This window comes from Lepus europaeus, chromosome 7 (assembly GCF_033115175.1).
Source record: "Lepus europaeus isolate LE1 chromosome 7, mLepTim1.pri, whole genome shotgun sequence".
NCBI lineage: Eukaryota > Metazoa > Chordata > Mammalia > Lagomorpha > Leporidae > Lepus > Lepus europaeus.
Window position 1 is genome coordinate 47,276,109 of NC_084833.1, and position 22,290 is coordinate 47,298,398.

Below are 22,290 nucleotides of genomic sequence, written 5' to 3' on the forward strand. Positions count from 1 at the left end.
CATCTGTTGATTAGCTCCCCATGTGCCTGGGCCAGGGCCAAAGCTGGGGTCCAGGAGCTCATGCAGGTCTCCTGTGTGGGTACGTGAGTGGCAGGGACGTCACTACTTGAACCATCACCTGCTGCCTTCCAGGATCTGTAGCAGCAGAAAGCTGGGATCAGGAGTCAGAGCAAGGAATCAAAGTCAGGCTCTTCAATGTGGGACGTGAGCACCTCACTCAGCCTCACAGCAGCCAGGCCGGATGCCCACCCCTATCTTAACCTGTTGTTTTATAACTTAAAACATTATTTCCTAACAAAAGGGAATGTGAGCAAATATTTTAAAATGTAGAAAAATAGAGAAAACTGTTTCACACATACCAGATATTGAATAAATATTTGTTGAATGCGTAAATGAAGAATAATCATGCATTCTTAGTCCTTAAACTACTAAGACTGTTTGGCCTTATTTCCCAAGTATAGAATTTTTAAACATCTTATGTGTTATTATGCTGTACATGAATTTTGTAATCTGCCTGGCTGCACTCAACATTGTAGTGTAAGTACAAAATGAGTTCTTTTAACCACTTCTTTATCACACGTGTTATTTTCTATTATTTTGGACTAATGTGTCTCCACCTCTTGTTTTCCTTCTGTTTATTTCAGATGCAGGAGAACTGTATGTTTGGGGAAGCAACAAGCATGGGCAACTGGCTACCCAAGCTGCTTTCCTTCCTGTGCCTCAGAAAATAGACGTGCATTGTTTTCAGAATGAAAAGGTCACTGCCATCTGGAGTGGGTGGACACACCTGGTTGCTCAGACAGGTGAGGCAGCATCAGAGAACTCATGATGAGAGCAACTGGGGGACAGCTGTCTAAACAGACATGAATGGGTAGGATTAAGGATTTTTTATTGATGAAAAGAATTAAGGACTGGAAAGGGGAGGCCCTGGGGTCTAGTTCTACCGTATGTCAGATATGTGGCTTTGGGCTTTTCCTCTCTGGATCACAGGTTTGCACTCCAAAAGATAGCTGGGTTAAGTTAACTTCTTCAGGTTCTAAGAGGTTTTGAGAAAGAGTCCATTGCAACAAATATTGCCCAGAAATTTGTCCACATTGTTGGGCAGTCCTTGCCTTGTCATAGCTGAAGAGTTGGTTGTATTTGCATTTCCACTTGAATCTAAATTAAAAACAAGAGAAAATGTTAAGTTAAAGATAAGTATTCCAAGATTGAGGCAGGAGCATTATTTTGAATCACAGCTGGCATAGTATTCTGATTTACACTTGGATTGGCTAACATACTATGTACATTGATTCAGACATCTCATGTGTTCCCTGAGATGGTGACGTATCATGCCATGCAGCTTTTGGCGTCCTCATCTTCCTCTGAGTCTTCATGTTGCCTGTAGGACAGTTCACCTTCCCCAGCCTTCATGTTTCTGACTCTGTTCTTGAGTTTTGTTTTGTTTTAGATTTCTTCATTTGAAAAACAGTGACAGAGCAAGAAGGGGAGACGCACACACACACACACACAGAGAGAGAGAGAGAGAGAAACCTTCCATCCATTAGTTCGTTCCTCAAATGCCTGAAATCTGGAGTCTGGAACTCTGTCTGTCTCCCATGTAGGTGTGTGTGTGGGGGGGGGACTTGAGCCATCAAACTGCCTTTCCAGGAACATTAGCAGGAAGATGGACTGGAAGCAGATGAGCTGGGACTGGAACCTGTACTCTTATATGGGACGTGTGTGTTGTAAGCAGTGACTTAACCTACTGTGCTACAAAACCTGCCCTTGACTTTTTTTTTTTTTAAGATTTATTTATTTATGTTGAAAGTCAGAGTTACAGAGAGGGAGAAACAGGGAGGGAGGGAGGGAGGGAGAGAGCGAGAGCGAGAGAGAGAGAGAAAGAAAGAGAAATCTTCCATCTACTGGATCATTCTTCAGATGGTAGCAACAACCAGCACTGGACCAAGCTGAAGCCAAGAGTTTCATGTGGGTCTCCCATGTGGGTGGCAGGGGCTCAGACACTTGGGTCCTCTTCTGCTGCTTTTCCCAGGTCATTATCAGGGAGCTGGATTTAAAGTGGAGCAGCTGGGACACGCACTGGCACACCCACATGGGGTGCTGGCATTGCAGGTGGCTACTTTACTTGTTACGCCACCATGCTGATCCATGAAGTTTGTTTTTTGTGATCTCTCCATTCCTGCCCTCCTAGAGCTCCTGCTAATTTACAGAGTTCCTCCCTTCCCCTAATAATTTTGTAATTCCTTTTTTTAAAAAAAAAACTAGACTAATAGCATAAGTAAGCTTTTTATTCATGAAACAAATTGTGTTTTAAAAATGCTGCTAAATATTGATGCTGATAGTGTTTTTCTTTTGTCAGTAACCCAAGCACATTGTAAATAGTTGGTGAGGAGAGTGAAGCTATACTAGCTATCACTGTAATTCTTGAGATCTGTTCTGAGAAGCCCTGAGTGCCCTTGTCTCCTCCTGTCCTTGCTAGCTACACGTACGTCTTTAGTCTTCCAAATACCCCATGATTGAGATTCCAGGAGTTTCTGGCTTTTGCAGCATTTTGGTCAGCTTCAGTTATCCTTGGTAAGTCATACATACTGCACTTATTTTTTTTTTAATATTTATTTATTTATTTGAGGGGCAGAGTTACAGAGGGAGAGATGAAAGAAGGGTCTTTCATCTACTGGTTCACTCCCTAAATGGCCACAACGGCCAGAGCTGGGCTGATCCAAAGCCAGGAGCCAGGAGCTTCTTCCACGTCTCCACGTGGGTGCAGGGGCCCAAGCATTTGGGCCATCTTCTGCTGCTTTGCCAGGCCATAGCAGAGAGCTGGATCAGAAGAGGAGCAGCTGGGACTTGAACTGGTGTCCATATGGGATGCTGGCACTGCAGGTGGAGGCTTAGCCCACTATGCCACTGTGCTGGCCCCATGTACATGTTTTTACTGAAATGCAGACTTGTGTATCTATGATACTTTTAACTGACCTTTAAAACAATTTTGTCGGCGCCGCGGCTCACTAGGCTAATCCTCCGCCTTGTGGCGCCAGCACACCGGGTTCTAGTCCCGGTCGGGGCACCGATCCTGTCCTGGTTGCCCCTCTTCCAGGCCAGCTCTCTGCTGTGGCCAGGAAGTGCAGTGGAGGATGGCCCAAGTGCTTGGGCCCTGCACCCCATGGGAGACCAGGAGAAGCACCTGGCTCCTGCCATTGGATCAGCGCAGTGCGCTGGCCGCAGCGCGCCAGCCGCAGCGGCCATTGGAGGGTGAACCAACGGCAAAAGGAAGACCTTTCTCTCTGTCACTCTCTCTCTCACTGTCCACTCTGCCTGTCCAAAAAAAAAAAAAAAAAAAATTTTGTGATCATTTTGGAGTAGAGGAAGGCATGTAATAAACTTTCCTCATTATCTCTTCAGAGGATACTGTAAGCAAACCCGGTCATTCACATGGGGGGAAATCATGACTTTCCTCAAAGAGGTTCGAGTGCTTGAAGTTGGGTTCATACAGAGACCTTACTTAAAGAGACGTACTGAACAGGGGAGCTGCTCGTTTGTGTAACTGTTGATACCTGCCTTTTCCTCCAGATGATAAACTGTGAGGGAAGCATTGTGTTAGCCTCGCTCACTTCTTGTCTCTGCTATCACTGGAGAATATTCCCAACTTTCTTGTGTCAAATTATTTCTGGTTAAAAGAGATTGAGCACAGTCAAATGCACAGAAGGCAGGGTAGGCAGCTACGATTTATGACCTCTGTCTTGGGACTCACTGGTTCGTGAACAGAAGTCTTCAGATTGTCTTTTTGGATTCAGGAGTCCACTCAGTAGGTGTTTGTTGGCCACCTGTTGAGCCATGTGCTCTAGTCCTTAGAGAAATGAAAGAGACAGACAGGGGCCATACCTTCTCACTAGAATGTGTAGGTAGGCTTAAGTCTTAAGAATACAGAGATGGAAAAGTTTTCTGTCGGTCCATCCATCCATCCATCCATCTATCCTTCTATCTATCCAGGCTGCAAATGATGAAAGTCTGTTTATGTACCATGCCTTGTACTAGACATAAGTCTTGTCCTTAACCCACTAGGGGAGACAAATCTATAATGAAATCTCAGAGCATTCTGCTACGAGTGGGCAGCAGTGAAGCCAAGTACAAATTGCAAAAGTAGCAAGGAAACCAGCAGTAGTCTGCGTAACTAGGTGTGAACAGGAAGGTGTTTCATAGTCAGTCTTCAAAGAATTGCATTGCAGTAAAATACACTTACTACCAAACGACAGTGAGTTTGCCTGAGTTTTTCAGTAAACCCTTTACTACTTACATAGCTGACGAGTGGAAGACATAAAGATGCTGCTTTGACTTTAGCATTGAAGCTCTGTAGACGAGGCTGAGTCCCAGCAGCCAAGCCCTGGGGGTGGGAGGTTGGAACCCACGCCCCTGACTGTCTGAGTCACCCCAGCTGCTCTGGAGCTCAGCTTCAGGCTTCCACCTCCACTTGAGAGCAGGAGTTGTTGGTAACGTTTCAGCTGTTCAATTAGCTTGTTAATTCAGATCGCTTGTTTATGTACATTGTCACTTTCTCCTTTCTCCTAAGTCCAGAATGGCTTAAAGCTGGGATGTTGGAGTTGTGCTGAATTTTGGGTAAATTGGATCCTCTTGCCATTTGATTCGCCAGTTTTGTGTTCCTTCTAGCTGCTATGGAAGCCCTTGCCCTGGCTCATTGTCATTGAGAAGAAACGCCCAGGGCTTTCATTTAATCAGACTCAGCGCTCACATTAATGGGAACAAGATTTCCTCACAGGGTCAGAAGCAGCTCATTAATGGAACAAGGAGTTATTTGACTCTAGTCGTTCTCACAAGCTCCAGTGGTGAATGTTCCTGGGGCATGCTTGCAGGCCACATCAGCATACAGGCTGCTTGTTGTGGGAGGCATCAGTTGTGATAGTAATTTAAAAAGGGGCTTATGTACGGTGATCCTACATCTGGCCAGAAAGATGGGATGGGATGGGATGAGAGGAAGGATGGGATGAGACTTCTTCGTAGTCTCTAGACCAGAGACGATTCTGTCCCTCAGGGGACACTGATAATGGTTAGAGAGCCATACTTGGCTGTCACAGTGGGGTGGGTGGGGTGGGGTGGGGGTGCTACTGGCTTCCAGTGAGTGGAGGCCAGGGACGCCGCTAAGCATCATGCGATGCAAGGACAGCCTCCCACAGCACAGAATTATCCAGGCCCCACGTGTTAGTAGTGTCAGGGTTGAGAAACGCTGCCCACGCCTGACATCCCCGGTGGTGGGTGCCTAGCTGGGGCAGTCACATGGTGTCAGCATAACTTTACAGATTGTCTATATGGGAAAATGGGATGTGTTGTCTGCCCTCCCATCTCAGGAGTCTGGTGCCTGCCTACAGTGTTTGCAATGGAAAAATACTTTTCTCTGTTAGTCAGAGGCACTTGGAGAGAGTCCAAGAGAACCTGTTCTAATCTGGGAGAGTTGGCAAGGGTAGCTGTGTCTCAGGCTGGTGGCACTGCATTCTAGAAACCTTTCCCAAGCTGCTTAATGTCCCTGATCATTGTTCTCAGGAACTTCATGGGACTCCTGGGTGACTTTACCCAGGCTCGGTGACCTGCAGCTGTCTCATTTGAGATTCATGATTTCCTGACTGGAGGTGCATCACGGAGAGTTGCATGGCAGATCTGGGTTCCTCCTAGCTTGGTGACCTTGAGTAAGTGACTTTACCTTTGTAGGCCTCAATTTCCTCATCTCTTAAGAACAATATTGGGGCCGGTGCTGTGGTGTAGCAGGTAAAGCCGCTGCCTGCTGTATTGGTATCGCCGGTTTGAGTCTCAGCTGCTCCACTCCAGCTCTCTGCTATGGCTTAGGAAAGCAGTAGAAGATGGCCCAAGTCCTTGGGCCCCTGCACCCATGTGGGAGACCTGGAAGAAGCTCCTTGCTTCTGGCTTCGGATCGGATCAGCCCCAGCTCTGGCTGTTGCGGCCTTTTGGGGAGTGAACCAGTGGATGGAAGACTTCTCTCTCTCTCTCCCTCTCTCTGCTTCTGCCTCTGTGTAACTTTGCCTTTCAAATAAATGAAATAAATTTTTTTTTTTAAAAAGAAAAGTATTAAAATCTGCTTGCATTCTACATAGTGCTGCTGTGAGGTTAGAATGAATGAATCTGTGTGAAAGATGCCAACTAATTATAAAATGCATACAAAAGCATTGCTTGTCTGAGCTTGGGATATGTACATAAATCAGTGGTTAGTAGTTGCTTTTAGAAAAATGTCTGTTTCAACAAGGCCTGTGCTGAGCTTGAGACACACTAGCTCTGTCCTTTGGGTTCATGAGCTGGCCAGGCTGCTCTGTATACCATGCTGACTGGCAAACTTTCTTAAAGGCTTCCGTTCACATGCTGCATGCAAGTGGTTCTTTCTTTCTTTTTTAGTTTTTAAAAAAGATTTGTTTATTTTTCTGAAAGGCAGAGATTCAGGGAGGGGGTGGATATCTTCCATCCACTGGTTCACTCCCCAAAAGGCCTCAGTGGCTGGAGCTGGGCCAGGCTGACGCCAGGAGCCAAGAGCTTCTTCTGGGTCTCCCACGTGGGTGCAGGGGCCCAAGGACTTGGGCTTTCTACTGCTGCTTTTCCTAGCCACACCAGCAGGGAGTTGGATCAGAAGAGGAGCAGCTGGGACTTGAAACGGAGCCCACATGGGATGCCAGCACTACAGGTAGAGGCCTAACCCTCTACACCACAGCATTGACCCCTGGAAAGTGGTTCTCTCATATTATTAACACTTTGGAAGATTTTGTGGTATAGGTAATTTTACCTGTTAAAATCATTCCTTCGCAGGATTCATTCCAGTTGCAATTGTATACACCTATTTATATTCATGTTTTTTCCTGGTTTAGACTGTACATCTCATGTCAGCAGTGTCTGTCCATGCTGGTGTCCTCAGCACCTGGCACAGTTGTAGTTGGTGATCAGTAACTACTTGCTCAGTGAGTGGATGCCTCAAGGTAGAAAGCAACCTGGGCTTTGATGTCAGACAGACCAAGGTTTGGCTCTCAGCTCTGTCACCTTACTGATCGTGGGGCTGTGGGCCGTTCTACTTCTCTCCATCTTCATTGTCACCACCATAGTTGTCTAGTCACTTTCCCCTTTCATCCATTTCCAGGGAAGCATAAATGTCTCCTTTGTGAAACTTTTTTTGTAGAATTCTTTGACTAGTTCCCCCTGCCATTAGACTCAAGTATAACCTCCATGAGGGCAGCAGCCATGCTTGGTGTCCACTCTCCATTGAACTGAGGCTCTTCGTAAAATACTTGGCACATACAAGGTGGATACTTAGTGCATATCAGACAGATGAGTACACTTCTTTAAGCTTATTTACAATCCGTAGGAAAACGGGGGTATTATACTGACCTAGCATGAGAATTAAATGAGATGGTGTATTAAGACATCCAGCATAGGACTAGGCTTGTGTATCTGTTCAGTACATACTAGGGGACTTCAAAAAGAAATTTTCATGGAAAATTCACATTAAAATTTTTTTTTTTAAATTTATTTAAGAGTCAGAGACAGACACAGAGATCTCCCATCCACTGGTTCATTCCACAAATGCCCACAAGAGCTGGGGCTGAGTCAGGCTGAAGCCAAGGGTCTGGAACTTAATCCATGTCTCCCTGAGGGTGGCAGGGGCCCAACTACTTGAGCCATCACCTGCTGCCTCCCAAGATGCACAGCAGCAGGAAGCTGGAATTGGAATTGGAGCCAGGACTGGGACCCAGGCACTGTGATGTGGGATGCGGGCATTCTAAGCAATATCTTCACTTCTGCACCAAATGCCTGCCTCACATTATCTTTTAATCCCATGTTTCCACAGACCCTTGGAAGCCCCTCAGATTAGTTTCCTCTGCCCTTGTGGAAACCCCAGAGGTCAGATCTTCCCATTTCTTCTCTTTCTAGCAGAGGTCTTTGCAGAGCTGGATGTGAACATCTCCAGGTTGATTCAGGACTGTTCTGAAGGGTATAGAAAGAAATGTCTAAAAAAATGCTTAGTGCTAGTTGCTGGTGATTTATTAGACTTCCAGGGGAGTGATTTATACAAGGTACAAACCTTAATGTGGGTTTGATCAGGATGTCTAGAATCTGGTTGCTTTCCGGATGCTGGAAGCGTTCCCTGAACCCTGCAGTATCCCAAAGTAGCCTTGTGGTCTCACAGGGATATGGATTGAGAAAAAGAGACCAATGCAGAGCTCTTTGATGTCTTTACCTTCAGTGTCACCTAAGAAAGTCCTAGAATCGTGGAAGATTTAGAGAATCAGAGATGGAATAAGCAACTTCCTCCCTTTGCAAATGAGAAAACTAAATCAAGAAGAGAGAAAGTGACTTTAGGCTACATATAAGCTAGAAATCCAGTTCTACTGTTCAGTAATTTTTTTTCCTTCCCACCACTGCCTTCCTGATTCCTGGTAATCTCCTTTTTATTGAGGTATTTTTTATTCTACTGTTTCTCTAGGAGGAATTGCATGGTACATAGGAAGAGAGCAGCTCTTAGGCATTTTCTTTTCTTCAAGTGTCACAAACCAAGAAAATTGTACTGCATTTGATGTCTAAGCATTAGTGAAACCCAAGCACAGCCATTGATTCACCCCAAACAGAGTTTATAAATATACCTAATGCTGATTTTTCTGTTTTGGGGCCAAGAGCCTTTCTAGAATAGGGTGACAGTGTATATTACTCTGTCGTCTTTGGGGCCATATATCATGAAACCTTAACCAAGCTTTGGGAGATTCTGATCTTGTGGGTTCTATTTAAAGTGGGTGCTTTGACATTCATGATGTTTGGGTGTTAGGACTTTGAAAACCCAATGATTGAAAGTCAAACTGAACCCAAAAAACTATTTTGAAAATAACCTTTTGCTTTTTATTAAAGTTATTCCTTTTTGTCTTAGACTCCTTAGGATGCTAGGAATGGATGGGAGCTTAGAGATCATCTGGTCTGAGTTCTTCACTTTGGAGATACGGAAACTGAGGACTAAAGAGAGGAGGCACCAGGGGAAGGTGAAGGAGCCAGACCAGAACTCGTGGCTCATAACTCTAAGTCCAGTGTTCTTTTTGCTTTGTCACACTCCATCCAGAAAAATGTAGATGAGTGAGCTAGTCAAACCCAGGAACCTGATCCACCTCAAGAGGACATTGATTCTTAGCTGAAGAGTGCAGCCATAGATTGATTTCCTGGTGGGTATTTGTATGAAACAAAAACTGGGAACTGGTATACCAGGAGCAGATGTAGGTGGCCCTTCTGGGATTCACAGAAGCAGGTCCATTTTCATATGCTGCAGCAGCCATAGCACCTTCATCACTATAAAATTTTGTCAGAGTTTGGAAGATGAGTGTAATGATCCGTACTTCACAGATGAGCCTGGCGGTGGTTAGCTGCAATGCCCTGCGTCATGTGGATGGGCAGAGCTTAAACTTGAACTCAGTTGTTTGTCCCCAAGCCTGCTATTCTAATCCAAACCATATGTATCTAGGAATGCTCAGTGCGTATGGGAAATGTCCGTCTCTCAGACTGTATGAGGTCCATAAAATCAACTGGTCTGGTCCTGCCAAGACCGCCACAAGCAGGACTTGAAATTCAATAAATCCATAGCAGGCTGGGGCCAGCACTGTGGCATAGCAGGTAAAACCACCGCCTGTGATGCTGGCATCTCATATGGGTGCCGGCTCATGTCCCGGCTGCTCCACTTCTGATCGAGCTCCCTGCAGCGGGGGATGGCTCAGGTGTTTGAGCCCCTGCCACCCACCTGGGAGATCGCATGAAGTACCTAGCCAAACCCTGACCAATAGATGGACGATCTTTCTCTGTCTCTCCCTGTCTTTCTGCAACTCTTTCAAACAAACAAATAAATAAAAAAAACTATACCCGGCTAATTTTGAAGTTGATAATGTTTTTAAAAGATTTATTTCTATATTTGAAAGGCAGGCTACAGAGAGGCAGAGGCAGAGAGAGAGAGAGAGAGAGAGAAAGAGAGAGGTCTTCTGTCTGCTGGTTCACTCCCCAAATGGCCACAATGGCCGGAGCTGAGCTGACCCGAAGCCGTGAGCCAGGAGCTTCTTCCGGGTCTCCCGCATGGGTGCAGGGGCCCAATGACTTGGGCCATTTCTACTGCTTTCCCAGGCCACAGTAAAGGCCACAGCAGAGAGCTGGATCAGAAGTAGAGCAGCTGGGTCTCGAACCGGCAGCCATATGGGATACAGGCACTGCAGGCGGCAGCTTTACCCACTATGCCACAACACCAGCCTTGATAATTTTTTTATAGTTCGTGAATGATGTTACAAATATCCAAATAACCCTTGGTAGAAAAAAAGGTCTCCTATCCTTGCAACATTAACTACAAACTTTGTACTCTTGTGTGGGTGTTGTGGTACAGCCATTAAGACGCTGCTTGGGATGCCCACATCCTGTATTGGGGTGCCTTAGTTCCAGTCCCCCACTCTGTATCTGATCCAGCTTTCTGCTAGTGTGCACCTTGGGAGGCAGCAGGCAATAGCTCGAGCACTTGGGTGTCTGCCTTTCAGATAAATAGAAAAATAAAAGTGAATTAAACTTCTTACTCGTCAAAGAAGTATCTTTTATTTCCTTATTTATTTATCTGGGAGGGAGGGAGGGAGGGAGAGAGAGAGAGAAAGAGATGTTCACTTGTTCACAAGAGAGAGAAGAGAGAGAGGGAGAAACACATTTATCCACTGGTTCATTCCCCCAAATGTTTGCAATGGCTGGGGCTGGGCCAGGCTGAAGCCCAGAGCCTGGAATTGAACCCAGGTCCCCCTGTGCTGCCTCCCCATTGTGTGCCTCAGCAGGGAGCTGGAATCAGGAGTGGAGCTGGGACCCAAATCCAGGCACTCTGATATGGGATATGGGCATTCAAACTGTAATCTTAACCACCAAGTGAAAAACTTGCTCCCCAAAGAAGAGTCTTTCCTCAACTTTGCCAGTGGTATTACATCCTCCCAAGCAACGAGGAAGGAAATTCTTAGTTATCTGTGCCTTTTGTTGGGTGTTTGTGGAACGTTAAGCTAAACATGTGCAGCACTGTGCTACAGAATATAGGGAAATAGAAAATCAAGGACTACCTTCAGGAAGCTTGTGGTTGGAGGAACAAATTTAATATTTAGTAGAAGAATAAAAAGAACGTGGCAGAAGGAAAAGGAGTGGCCCAGACACTGAGGGCTCTCGAGTTTCAAGGGAAGGAGAGATGAGAGTGGGTGAGAGTGGTCAGGGAAGGGTGCAGAATTGTGGTTGGGCTTCGGGAAGGTCACATTTTAGTAGGTGATGAGTTTAAGAGTTGGTTCTGTTGCTTTCTCTTGTCCTCTGGCAGACACTTAAACTCTCTGTCTCCCTTTCTCTCAGCCAGCCAATGGAAAGTTGTAAACATTTGATATATAAGGGCCTTTCTAGCTCTGAAATTCTAGTCTTTAAAAAATAACACTGGCCTACAGAAACAATCATGGATGTGTTCAAAGATTAAGTATAATGTCATCCACTGCATCCTCATTTGTAATGACAAAAACAAGTGCATGCAAATGAATGAAATTGATGGGAGATTGGTTAAATAAATTATGGGTTAGCCTTATGTAGGGATGTTCTACAGCATAATCACTAAACAATGCTTTAGAAGGCTATCTAATGACAGGAGTATGCTGATGGTATAGTAAGTGAAAAGAGTAGATTGTAATAAGTTACTATATTACAACTCTTAATTTTTTTAGAAAAAGATATTGCATAGGAAATACCAGAAGGCAATATGCCAGCATATTATCTCTTGTGGGATGAATGAATTTCATTTTTTCTTTCCATGCTGAACATATAATTTGCATTCTGATTATCTCTCTCATGAATGCTACTTTTAAGTTAATGAATAAAGTTGCTTACCCCTCAGTGCAGGGGAGTAGCTCCTTTACCGTCCATTCCCGTGTGGATGTCCTTCACAGTCACTTCCACGGGCCTTAGTTGAGAGGCCACATGAGAAAGAGACTGGAGTGTGTAGCAGGTGGAAGGAACGCACGCATCTATTTTTGGCTCAGTGATGAGTCAGCGCTGTGACCTTGGGCAAGTCACTTCTGAGCATCTCTGAGCCTTGGTTTCCTCATCGGAAAAGAGGAATTAGAGGTCAGAGAAGATTCTTTGATCAACCCAGAGTAACCAACGTTTCTCCTTCTTTGATGTTACTTTGTTGTTGGAGGCCTGGAATTCCTTTCTTCTATTTGTGCATGAAGTATATACTAGGTTTAGTGAACTTTTGTCACTCAACTATGCTAGGGATGTTTTCCTTTGATCTAACCCTGATTTGGTACCTGTTTGTATACATGTATTGAAATGTCACACTAATTCAGAAAAATGTACAATTATAGATACTAAGAAACTTTTTAAAAGGAAAACAGAAAAGCTACTATACTATAACATATTTTTTTCTTTAAGGAAATAATTTAAATAAAGTTACTAACTGAACAACAAAAAAAGAGCTTTTGAGCTCCAAATTATATATGTATATATATTTTTTAAATTTTTTGACAGGCAGAGTGGACAGTGAGAGAGAGAGACAGAGAGAAAGATCTTCCTTTGCCGTTGGTTCACCCTCCAATGGCCGCCGCGGTTGGCGCACTGCGGCCGGCACACCGCGCTGATCCGATGGCAGGAGCCAGGTGCTTCTCCTGGTCTCCCATGGGGTGCAGGGCCCAAGGACTTGGGCCATCCTCCACTGCACTCCCTGGCCACAGCAGAGAGCTGGCCTGGAAGAGGGGCAACCGGGACAGAATCCGGCGCCCCAACGGGGACTAGAACCCGGTGTGCCGGCGCCGCAAGGCGGAGGATTAGCCTGTTGAGCCGTGGCGCCGGCCAAATTATATTTTATCCTAAAGATGGAGAATTTTTCTACTGTTGTGGAACTGACTGAGGGACCTCATTGATTCCTTTAGCCTGGCCTCCTTGCATTTTCTCCAACTACTCTGCACTTGGCACTGGTTGCTGGCTGATTTCTCCCACTTAGAATTAAGGTAGGGGGGATGCAGTGGGAGTTTAGTAATGATGCTCCCAGCCTGGAGCATGTAGTGATAGTGTTAAGCCACTAGAGGGAAGCATTGCTTAATTACATTTCTTTTCCTTGTTGTGTCTCATCTCTGCACAGGTAAAACATAGCCTTGATTTGTCTGGGGGTTTCAAATGCTAACATTTTAGATTTAAAAAGAGTCTGAAGATCATCCAGGAGAACCCCATTATGTTGTAGATGTGAGATGATAGAGGCAAGCGTCCTGTTTAAAGTCAGGTAGTATGTTTTTTCAGTATCTGCAGATAGGGTTTAGAAGAAGGCTGTAGACCGAGCCAAGGGTGTGATCAGTTGAGGACACAAAGAGTGAGCAAGTCCCATGACTGTGTAGCAATCCAAGGGATCTGCCTGTACACACCTTTACTGTGCTCCCCTGGCCAGGTGTAGACAGGAAAAGATGGATACCACCTTTCCCCGAGGACCTCATGTCTGGAGGGGAAAGGGCATGCAGACATGTGGGCTACCCCAGTGTGTCCTCTCCACAGTTTGGTGGTCTGCCTCGTCTAGGACCCGGGCCGTGGTGGTGGCTTGGGACCCTACAGGTGTCCTTGTGAATGATGACTTCCCAGTTTAGGGAGACACCCTAGTTTGTTATTTCTGGTGAATTCCGCAGGCAGTCCTCGACCTGTTCACAGCCCATGTCTTATCATTTGTTGAGGTTTGCAAGGAATTCTGACAGTTCGTTTCCCATCTTCTAAAACCTTTGTGTCATCGGCTCTGGGCTGACTTTATTTTTGGTTTGCAGGAACCCACCAGCCCTGAACATTGTGGTAAAATGGAATTGTGCCCTGGTCTGGGAGCCAGGCAGCTCTGTCACCTTGGTGCGGTATTTTCTTTATTTGGGAGGAAAGGTTCGGCTCTCAGCCGCAGCAGTGTCATCTCTGGCAGACAGAGGAGGTTCTGGCGTTATTTTTAGTTTTGTGTTAGGCAGTGACTACCCACTGATCCATGCTCCAGAGAGATACAAGGTGGATCTGCCCACCTGAACGAGGAGCAAGATTCGCCCTTTCTAACGAGTGCATTGGGCTTAAAGGGGCCTAAGACCACCAGAGGGCAGCAGTGGGCAGGCAGGAGATGAAGTGGGTAGGGCCAGATCCAGAGTCAGAATTAGCAAGGTCGGAGCTGGAATGACCGTTTAGAGGTCATCCAGGCCCAGAGAAGGAAGGGGGCCTGCCTGAGGTCTCACCGTGAGTTAACACTTGATGGTGCTTGCTTGTGAGAGGGACTGAGATTGGTTTGGCCCCCAGTAGCTGCTTCATAGGACAGCCAGGAGATGGGGCCTTGGGCCAGTGAGCCAAAGGTTGGATGGGAATTGGGCAGCAATGGACTGTCTGCCTTGAGCCTGATTTCTCCCAGGGCCCCACCCTCCTCCCCAGCAAGGCTAGTGTCCACTGTCTTTTTATTCCCGTCTGCCTTGCCGGGTTCTCCTCTAAGCCAAGGTCTCCTTTCAGGTTGCGCTGTGGATGGAATTAGAGGTCGTCCCTCTGTCCCCAGACCCAACAGATGGGCAGGCCCAAGGCCTTGCCAGAGGCACAATGTAGTAAGACTAATAGCAACCACAGTAATTTGTGGTCAAGGAGGTCAAGTTGGGGGAGGGAACCAGTGCTGGCTGAGCGCTTACTGAGTACCAGGTGCTCTACCAGGTGCTGCTACCCACATCTTCCTCAAAACCCAGCAGGGTGGAGTTCACTTGCCTTGCGCTCTACAAGAGCGCTGGGGCTGAGAGGGGCCGAGTGGCCTGTGCAAGCCAGTGCAGCTGGTTGAGAAGCAGTCACTGGACCCTGCTCTGTTTGATGCCGGAGCTTGTACTCACCTCATTCTGTCATGCTGCCTCCCTCAAAGTGACCTCACTGGGCACATACCAAATGTCATCTTAGTGAGCTTGGGCTGCTGTAGTGAAGTATCACAGAGTGGCTTCTAAACAATAGAAATTTATTTCTCACAGTTCTGTAGGCGGGGAAGTCCTAGTCAAAGCGCTGGCCGATCTGGTATGGGGCGAGGGCCCATTTCCATGTAGACAGCCATTCTCTCGCTGTGTGCCCGCCTTGTGGGAAGCTGCAGGAACTCTCCAGGGTCTCTGCTAAGGTCGCAATCTTATCGACCAGGGTTTCTCCTCATGACCGCATTGTCTTCCAAAGACCCTACCTCTCAATCATCCCCATGCTAGGATTTTTTTTTTTATTTTTTTATTTTTATTTTTATTTTTTTTTATTTTTGACAGGCAGAGTGGACAGTGAGAGACAGAGACAGAGAGAAAGGTCTTCCTTTTGCCGTTGGTTCACCCTCCAATGGCCGCCGCGGTAGCGCGCTGCGGCCGGCGCACCGCGCTAATCCGATGGCAGGAGCCAGGTGTTTATCCTGGTCTCCCATGGGGTGCAGGGCCCAAGGGCTTGGGCCATCCTCCACTGCACTCCTTGGCCACAGCAGAGAGCTGGCCTGGAAGAGGGGCAACCGGGACAGGATCGGTGCCCCGACCGGGACTAGAACCCGGTGTGCCGGCGCCGCTAGGCGGAGGATTAGCCTATTGAGCCGCGGCGCCGGCCCATGCTAGGATTTTGAACGTCTGAAGTTTGGAAGGACACAAACAGTCCATCTGCAATGGATTCCTGGGCTTTGGGGCAGGGAGGAACAAAGTTATGGGGAGTTGGGGTGGTGGGCTGCTGGCAGCAGGAGGCCTTTGACTCAGTAACGGGAGTTATTTGTGGAGCAGGTGAGGGTATGGGGGCTGGTGACGTAAAGGCTCTGAGAGAGGCTTGAGCAAATTTGATCTCTGCACCCATGTTCCAGAAGTTACTTCAGCCTTGAAGGCTCGTCCCCTGGGTTCTCACATAGCTCCTGCCTCACTTCTATTGCTCCCTGCCAAAATGTCCTCTCTCGCACTGTATTCCTTTCCCTGCGTTCCTTTACGTTATAGCAGATTTCACTGCCCGAAACCAGAGTATCCTTACTTGTTTACTTATTTATTGTCACTGTCTCCTCAGTGGATGTGAGCCCCACCAGGTTAGGGACTCAGCCCTGGACCTCTCCTGGCATAGAGGAGAGGCTGAGCGAGTGGCAGGTCTGGGATGGCTGCAACTAGAGACTGTGGGTGCTGTCCGTTTCCAAGGGGCTGTGCTCAGGAGACAGCGTACGGCTCTACCCTCTCCCCACCTCTGAGCCTGACAGTGATGCTTGCTCCCCCAGCAGTGCTCCTGCCCAACTGCAAGGCCTTGCCTTGGCTCCGTGGCTTCCTTACCTGTCTACTGTAGGGGAGGGGATACCAGCCGTGCTGCGAGCTCACGAGATGATTCTGGGAAGGGCTCAGAGGTCCCTGGCAGAGGGCTCAGTTTCCATTCAAGGAATCCTCTTCTTTCCTGGTGGGGATTGATTTGTTCCAGGAGCTCTCTACAAGTGCGTGTTAAATGACCGGCCAATAGCTTTGCCATCATCTGTAGGTTCTTGACAGATGACACTGTGTTTGCCCTTCCTCAGGGGACCTTGCCTGTCACTTGGGAGCTTTTAATAATCATAAGGACAACCAGTGCCTCAAAGTGCTCTCAATGTGTGCCAAGATGAAAGTGGCCTGTTTTGAGGAATCTTGGAAAAAGCAGCTCTTTCCCAATCTGAGAGTGGCTTTTTACCTTAAGAACTGATCTGGTAAAAAGACCCTGAAGAGCTAGGTTCAGGTTCTAATTTGGCTCTTTGCTGACTGTGTTATCTTGGGCAAGTCAGTCAACTAGTCTGGGCCTGCATTTTCTCAGGAGGAGAACAACGAGGATCACAATGCCTCCCTGACTTGTCTGCCTCAGAGGGGTGCAGGGTATCGTTCACTCATTCACAATTGCTTCCTAATTCCTTCACTTTTTTGTTCAGCAGATATTTGTTGTATACACAGAGGTGAGGGAAGGACATTGCAGGCAGAAGGAATACTGTGAACAAGCCTGTAGAAGTGCAAAGTGCACCCTGATGTAGTTTGTTTGAGCTTGGGCCAGGTAAAGTGAGAAGAGACTGGAAACGTTTGGTGATGATAGGAGTGGGTCCTTGGTTAGGCTTTAGTCTCTGAGCGGTACAAGGAGCAGCTGAAGGTGTGTGTGTGTGTGTGTGTTGTAGGTGGGGTAGGGATGGCTGATAAATATGAGTCATGAAAGGAAGGACCCTGCCTCAGAGTGGCTCTCGCAGCTCTTCCATTCATTTCGCATCTCCCTAGTAGAGACTGAGATGCGCTGGACTCTCAGGGGAGCCCCTTCCTCCAGCGGCTAGGTGACTGAGTCCCAGAGAGGGATAGGGACTGCAGTCACTCAGCTCATTGGCCTTAATAAGCCATCATGTTGCCTTTCATCTTGAAGCATTTAAAAAATTATTTATTTCAGAGGCAAGGAGACAGCTGGACGGAGTGAATTCCCTTCCACCAGTTCATTTCCCAAATGTGTGCAATGATTGGGGCTGGGGCAGGGCTGAAGCTGGGAGCCAGAAACTCAATCCAGGTTTCCCCACATGGGTGACAGGGGCCCAGTTATTTAAATCTTCACTGCTTCCTCCCAGGGTCTGCACTAGCAGGAAGCTGCAGTCAGGAGCTGGAGCCAGAAACCAAGCCCAGGTATTCTGTGGGTCTCCTGAGCTATTTGTTAAGGTCTTCAGAATGAACAGCTTTGGGGCTTCTCCCCTTACCTCCCTGAGGTGTGTGAGGTAGGGACCACTCACTGTATCAAGGACATATTCGGGCCAGGCATTTTGCCAGGGCTTTACAAGCATCATCTGGTTGATCCATACAAAAACTTTACTAAGTAAGGTTCACTGACACCTAACATATGAAGGAACTGACGAGAGAAACACGGGCTAACTCTGTCTAGGTACTTAGCCATACCGTGCTCAGCTTGAAATGTGGGTCAGCATCTCCTGGTCCACCTGGAGGGTGTTGTGAGGATCAGGTGAGGTCATGGATGGGAAAGTTCCTTGTACACTGGAAAGTGCTGTGTGCACAGGCAGGGGTCTGCAGTAGTTCTCTTGCCAGCCAGATTCGTGCTTCGGATTTCGCTTGGGCCTTCCCTGCCTGGGCTGATGGAAGGTTCTCACCTTTAGTTTATTGCCTGTGCACTGCCTCCTCCTGCCAGCCCCAGAGCTATTGCCTCTGCTCACTACAGCTGTCAATTAAGCCCACAGATTTGAAGATACTGTTCTTTTTTTGGAAAATTAACCCTATAGTGCAAAATTAGCATCAGTGTCAGTTTACTTTTTTGCTATTTTGGTGAAAATCATAGTAAGTCATGGAATTTTAATGCTGGAAGGGGTCATATCATTCTTACTTGAATTTTGAGTAAGCAGAAGCCCTGGGGGAACACAAAATTTGTTCCCGTGGTGGCACAGCCAAGATTAGAACCCAGTGGGCCCTCGTCCTGGGCCTCTTCACTGCCCCACGCTGCCTCTTTTAAGAGAGACTTACAGTGCTTTCTCTCCTTTGTGGAGGAAGAATCCAGCTTAATAAATTTCATTATACCAGTCCCTTTATGTAACAGGGCTGTTTCCGGGTCCTGGCAGATGGTCCATAGTAACAGTGCTTTGCTGATTTGGTTGGAGCTGAGCCTATGAAATGAAAAACCCTGAGTAGCAGATGCCTCTCCCGGTCCCTGGCCACGGAAAAGTCAGCCTCTCCAAGGAAGGCACTTTGGGCTCATTGTTGCTGGTGGGACTAAATGTGAATGCTGTGGGACATGGTCTTAATCATGTCAGGATTTCACAAAAGTCATGTGCTGACTTGGTGGTTCTCGGCATGAGGATTCCTAGGAAAGCTTGTTTATTCTGGGGTCTAGTGGACAGGTGGGAGCAGGGAGCAGAGCAGTAGGAAGAATAGCAGATGTAGCGGGGAGGACATGATGTCTCACCATGGGTCTGCCCTGGTGACCCTTCCTGTTCTATACCATGAGGCCATGGGCTTCACTCTGAGCCACGTGAATAAAATTGCAGCGCTTGTCATACCACCCAGCAGCCTCGACAGTGGATTTTGATCTCAAGACACTCTGAAGCACCTCCTCTGACATTACTGAGACTCCAGCCCTCCCAATTATCTGCCCTTTCCTGGCGGGTCCTTTGAAAATAATGGGTTGACCTCAGTAGCCTCCTTTGGTAATGCTCTTTACAGCCACTGCTGGATGCAAGTGGCAGGTCTCCAAACCACCAGCAGTGGAGCGAGCATGACCTCTGCTGAATCTTCCCTACCTCTCCTGCTGCTCTGTTCCCACCTTGCAGTGTCCTCCGCTCTAGGAGTGCGAGAGTCCTCCCCTACCAGTGGGTGCATCTCTAGTAGAACCCTTTAGTTTATTGCCTGTTCACTGCCTAGGAGGTCTTTTATGCCCCCCTCTCTTGAAGAACCTGGAATAATTTCCCTCAGGTAGGTTTATAGAAAATTTGAGAGGCACTATCCGAAGTCATGTCCGAGGGCATTCTCACTGGTTGACCACAAACTGGCACCCCTGGGAAGGCTGCCACCCCTCCCTCTCAGTGAATTATTTGCCCACACAGAGATTGGGAGCCAGGTTCTCTCCCCTATTTGAAAGTCTTAATCAGGGCCTCCTATTTACTGAAAGCCATCTTCTTTCTAGAACCCAAGGGTACAAAGAGTATATCTGGAGGATGGTGGAATCTCTCTCTGAGGTTCCACAGGGGGGACCCTGGCTTCCTAGCAAAATCATTTTTGTATATGACGGATGGGCTTTGCAGGATTCACTGGCTCCAGTGTCTGGTCCTGCTCCTATGGCCTCGGGAGGTCTGCAGGGGGAGCTGTGTTCCCAGGCCAGGAGCTAGGATTTTTTCCAGAGGAACTAAAGCTCCTCTCTGCAGGCCCAGGCGTGCTTGGGAACCGCAGTTTTCCCTTGGCTGTGCCCAGTCTCCCAAGTCACATTCCCATCTCCAGCCTTCAGTTCAGGCCGCATGAATCATTGTCCTCAGCGGAAGATACACCAATAGCTGGGTGCAATCCTTAGCTTTTTTTCTTTTCCTCTCTCTTTCTGGTACCTTTGCAGAGGTGGAAACTGCTGAGGATCTTTTGTGAAAACGGAAAATGATGTCCAGGGCTAGGGAAGGCAGTTCTGGATTGGGGCGAAATGGCAGTAGGGAAATGTGTCTTTCCATTACTCAACCTCTGGGCCTTCCAAGAAGCCATCCTTGGATGTAGGCAGTGAGGGACCAAGCGGACCTCACCTGCCTGCTCTTTCCTGCCACGGAGCCCAAGAAGTCTTTGGTGAAGCAGGTAGCATTGGACGCTTGAAGAAGTTGGCTGGTAGTTTTTGAAGAAGCTGTAGACAGGGTGTGCAGAGTGGCCTGGGTTTTCTTAGCTTTGCTTCAAACTCATGACTTGACTTTGGGTAAATAAATTATTTTGCTTTCTAGAATGATCGGGTAACCGATGCTCTGAGATCTTGTCTCATTCTGATAGTTTGTGAGGTTGAACTGGATGCAGATAACTTTGTTCCCATAATCTTGAGCATCTGAAACCTACAGCTTTTACTCCAGATGACCAGCGGCCTGTTTCCTGCGCGAGGAGCGTCACATAGACGTGATCCCTGCCCTGTAAGGCCCGACAGTCTGTCTTTCTCCTTTCGTTCCCCCACTAGCAGTGAGTCTGCTGGGAAGCAGGAAGCTAGGATCCGAGTCCTGGCTCCGCTAAAACAAATTGTGTCCTTGGGCAAATCTATCCCTTTCCTTCAGCCTCATCTTCATTTTCTTTAAAAGCAAGGGATTTGATTCGCTTCTTGCTGGATGTGATTCTTAGCTCAGAAGCCCTGTGGGTATAGTTTCCTTTCTTGCTGGGAGGGAGAGAAGCAGGATTATTTTTTTTTTTTTTAATTACGCAGCTAAGATTAGGCAGCAATCTACATTTTAAAGTGTTATTAATAAGACTCTAAAAGTGTTCAAAGAAGCTTTGGAGTTTGAATGTGAAATGAGTTGGGAAACATCTGCAGAGGCACTGGCCTCAATCAGGAACTATCCTCAGGGTGCCGAAGGCTTCTAGGTGCGACCAGCAGCCAGCTGCATGTGGTGCTGGACCCCTGGAGGAGCAGGCGGCCCAGAGCAGAGCCTCGCAGTCCAGCCTGTCGGCACGGTTCTTTCACAGCCGGCCTTGGAGAGTGGTAGCCGCACTAACACTTGCCTTTAGAGTTTACAGAGTGCTTTCATGTTTATTGCCTGCCTTTCCATCATTGTGCTGAGAGGTGGTTAGAAGACGTTTAATTGCCTTTACATGAGTTGGCGGAGACTTTGAAGTCCGTGAGTCCTACTTAGGAAAGGTGTTGTGCCGCAGAGGAGCAGCCCAGGTAGAGATCGGGAGCCGGATGCTGGTCCTTGGCCTTCCCCTCCCCGCCTAGCTCTGCTGTCCCCATTCCTTACTTTAAGTTCCTCTGTATTACTTATAGTCATTTGCCATGGGATGCGTTGTGTGTGTTTATTTGTTAATTGCCTTTCTTCTCATTAGAATATAACCTCCACGAGGAGGGGAGTTTTTTGTGCATGTTGAGGCCTCTGGCACCTAGGACAGCATGTGGTGTGTGGTGAGTGCTCAGTAACTGTTGAATATTGCGCACACCTGGCTCTTTCCACGTGGGCTGTATGGCTTAGAGAAGTTGTTTATTTTTTTTTTCAGCTTTGTTCTCTGGGGAGTTGGACAGGGTGGTCTCAGATGTCTTTCATAGAAAAGTCAGTGGTAAGATCGGTGACTGTTACTCTCACAAAACCCTGAACATGGCTCTGGGTCAGGCCCTATGCTAGGTGCTGTGGGAATACAGTGAGAATAAGAATAGACCACTGTTCTGCATAGTGTAGTGGGCTATGGAAGATACGCAGTCAAATAACCCTTTGTGGACGCATAGAATGGAATAGTTGTTGAAACTGATACAAGCACTGGGCCAGCGGCTGCTAAAAGAAGAGGTGGCTTATTCTGGTTAGGGAATGCTGGGAGACAGTGGCATTTGAGTTAGGCCCTGAAAGGTAGAAGGAGTTCTGTAGGTGGGGGAAGGAGGCTGGGTCACAGCGATACCCTGAGGCCTCGGGGGGAGGGAGTGGGTATGTTCTTGACAAAGGGGCAGCATTAAGAGATCATGGGTGCTTTGAGGGAAGGACTGCTTGAAAGGTGAGGGAGCCACAAAGCCAGCTGGAACTGGGGCTTCCTGAAACCAGTCTGAGTCCTCCCTCCTAGCTTTTGTCTAGGAAGCCCCAACCCTGCATGTTGCAGATAGTCCTGTAGC

At 47.5% G+C, this 22,290-nt stretch overlaps 1 protein-coding gene across 4 annotated transcripts in view; it reads left to right on the forward strand.

Annotated features, from left to right (window-relative positions):
- The window catches only part of SERGEF (secretion regulating guanine nucleotide exchange factor), a 245,340-nt gene that overhangs the window by 29,570 nt on the left and 193,480 nt on the right, over positions 1–22,290 (forward strand). For all 4 annotated transcript variants that reach the window (XM_062198088.1, XM_062198085.1, XM_062198086.1 and 1 more), the window contains one exon: positions 645–803. In XM_062198088.1, coding sequence (XP_062054072.1) covers positions 645–803 — 159 coding nt within the window. The remainder of the gene's footprint in view (positions 1–644; positions 804–22,290) is intronic.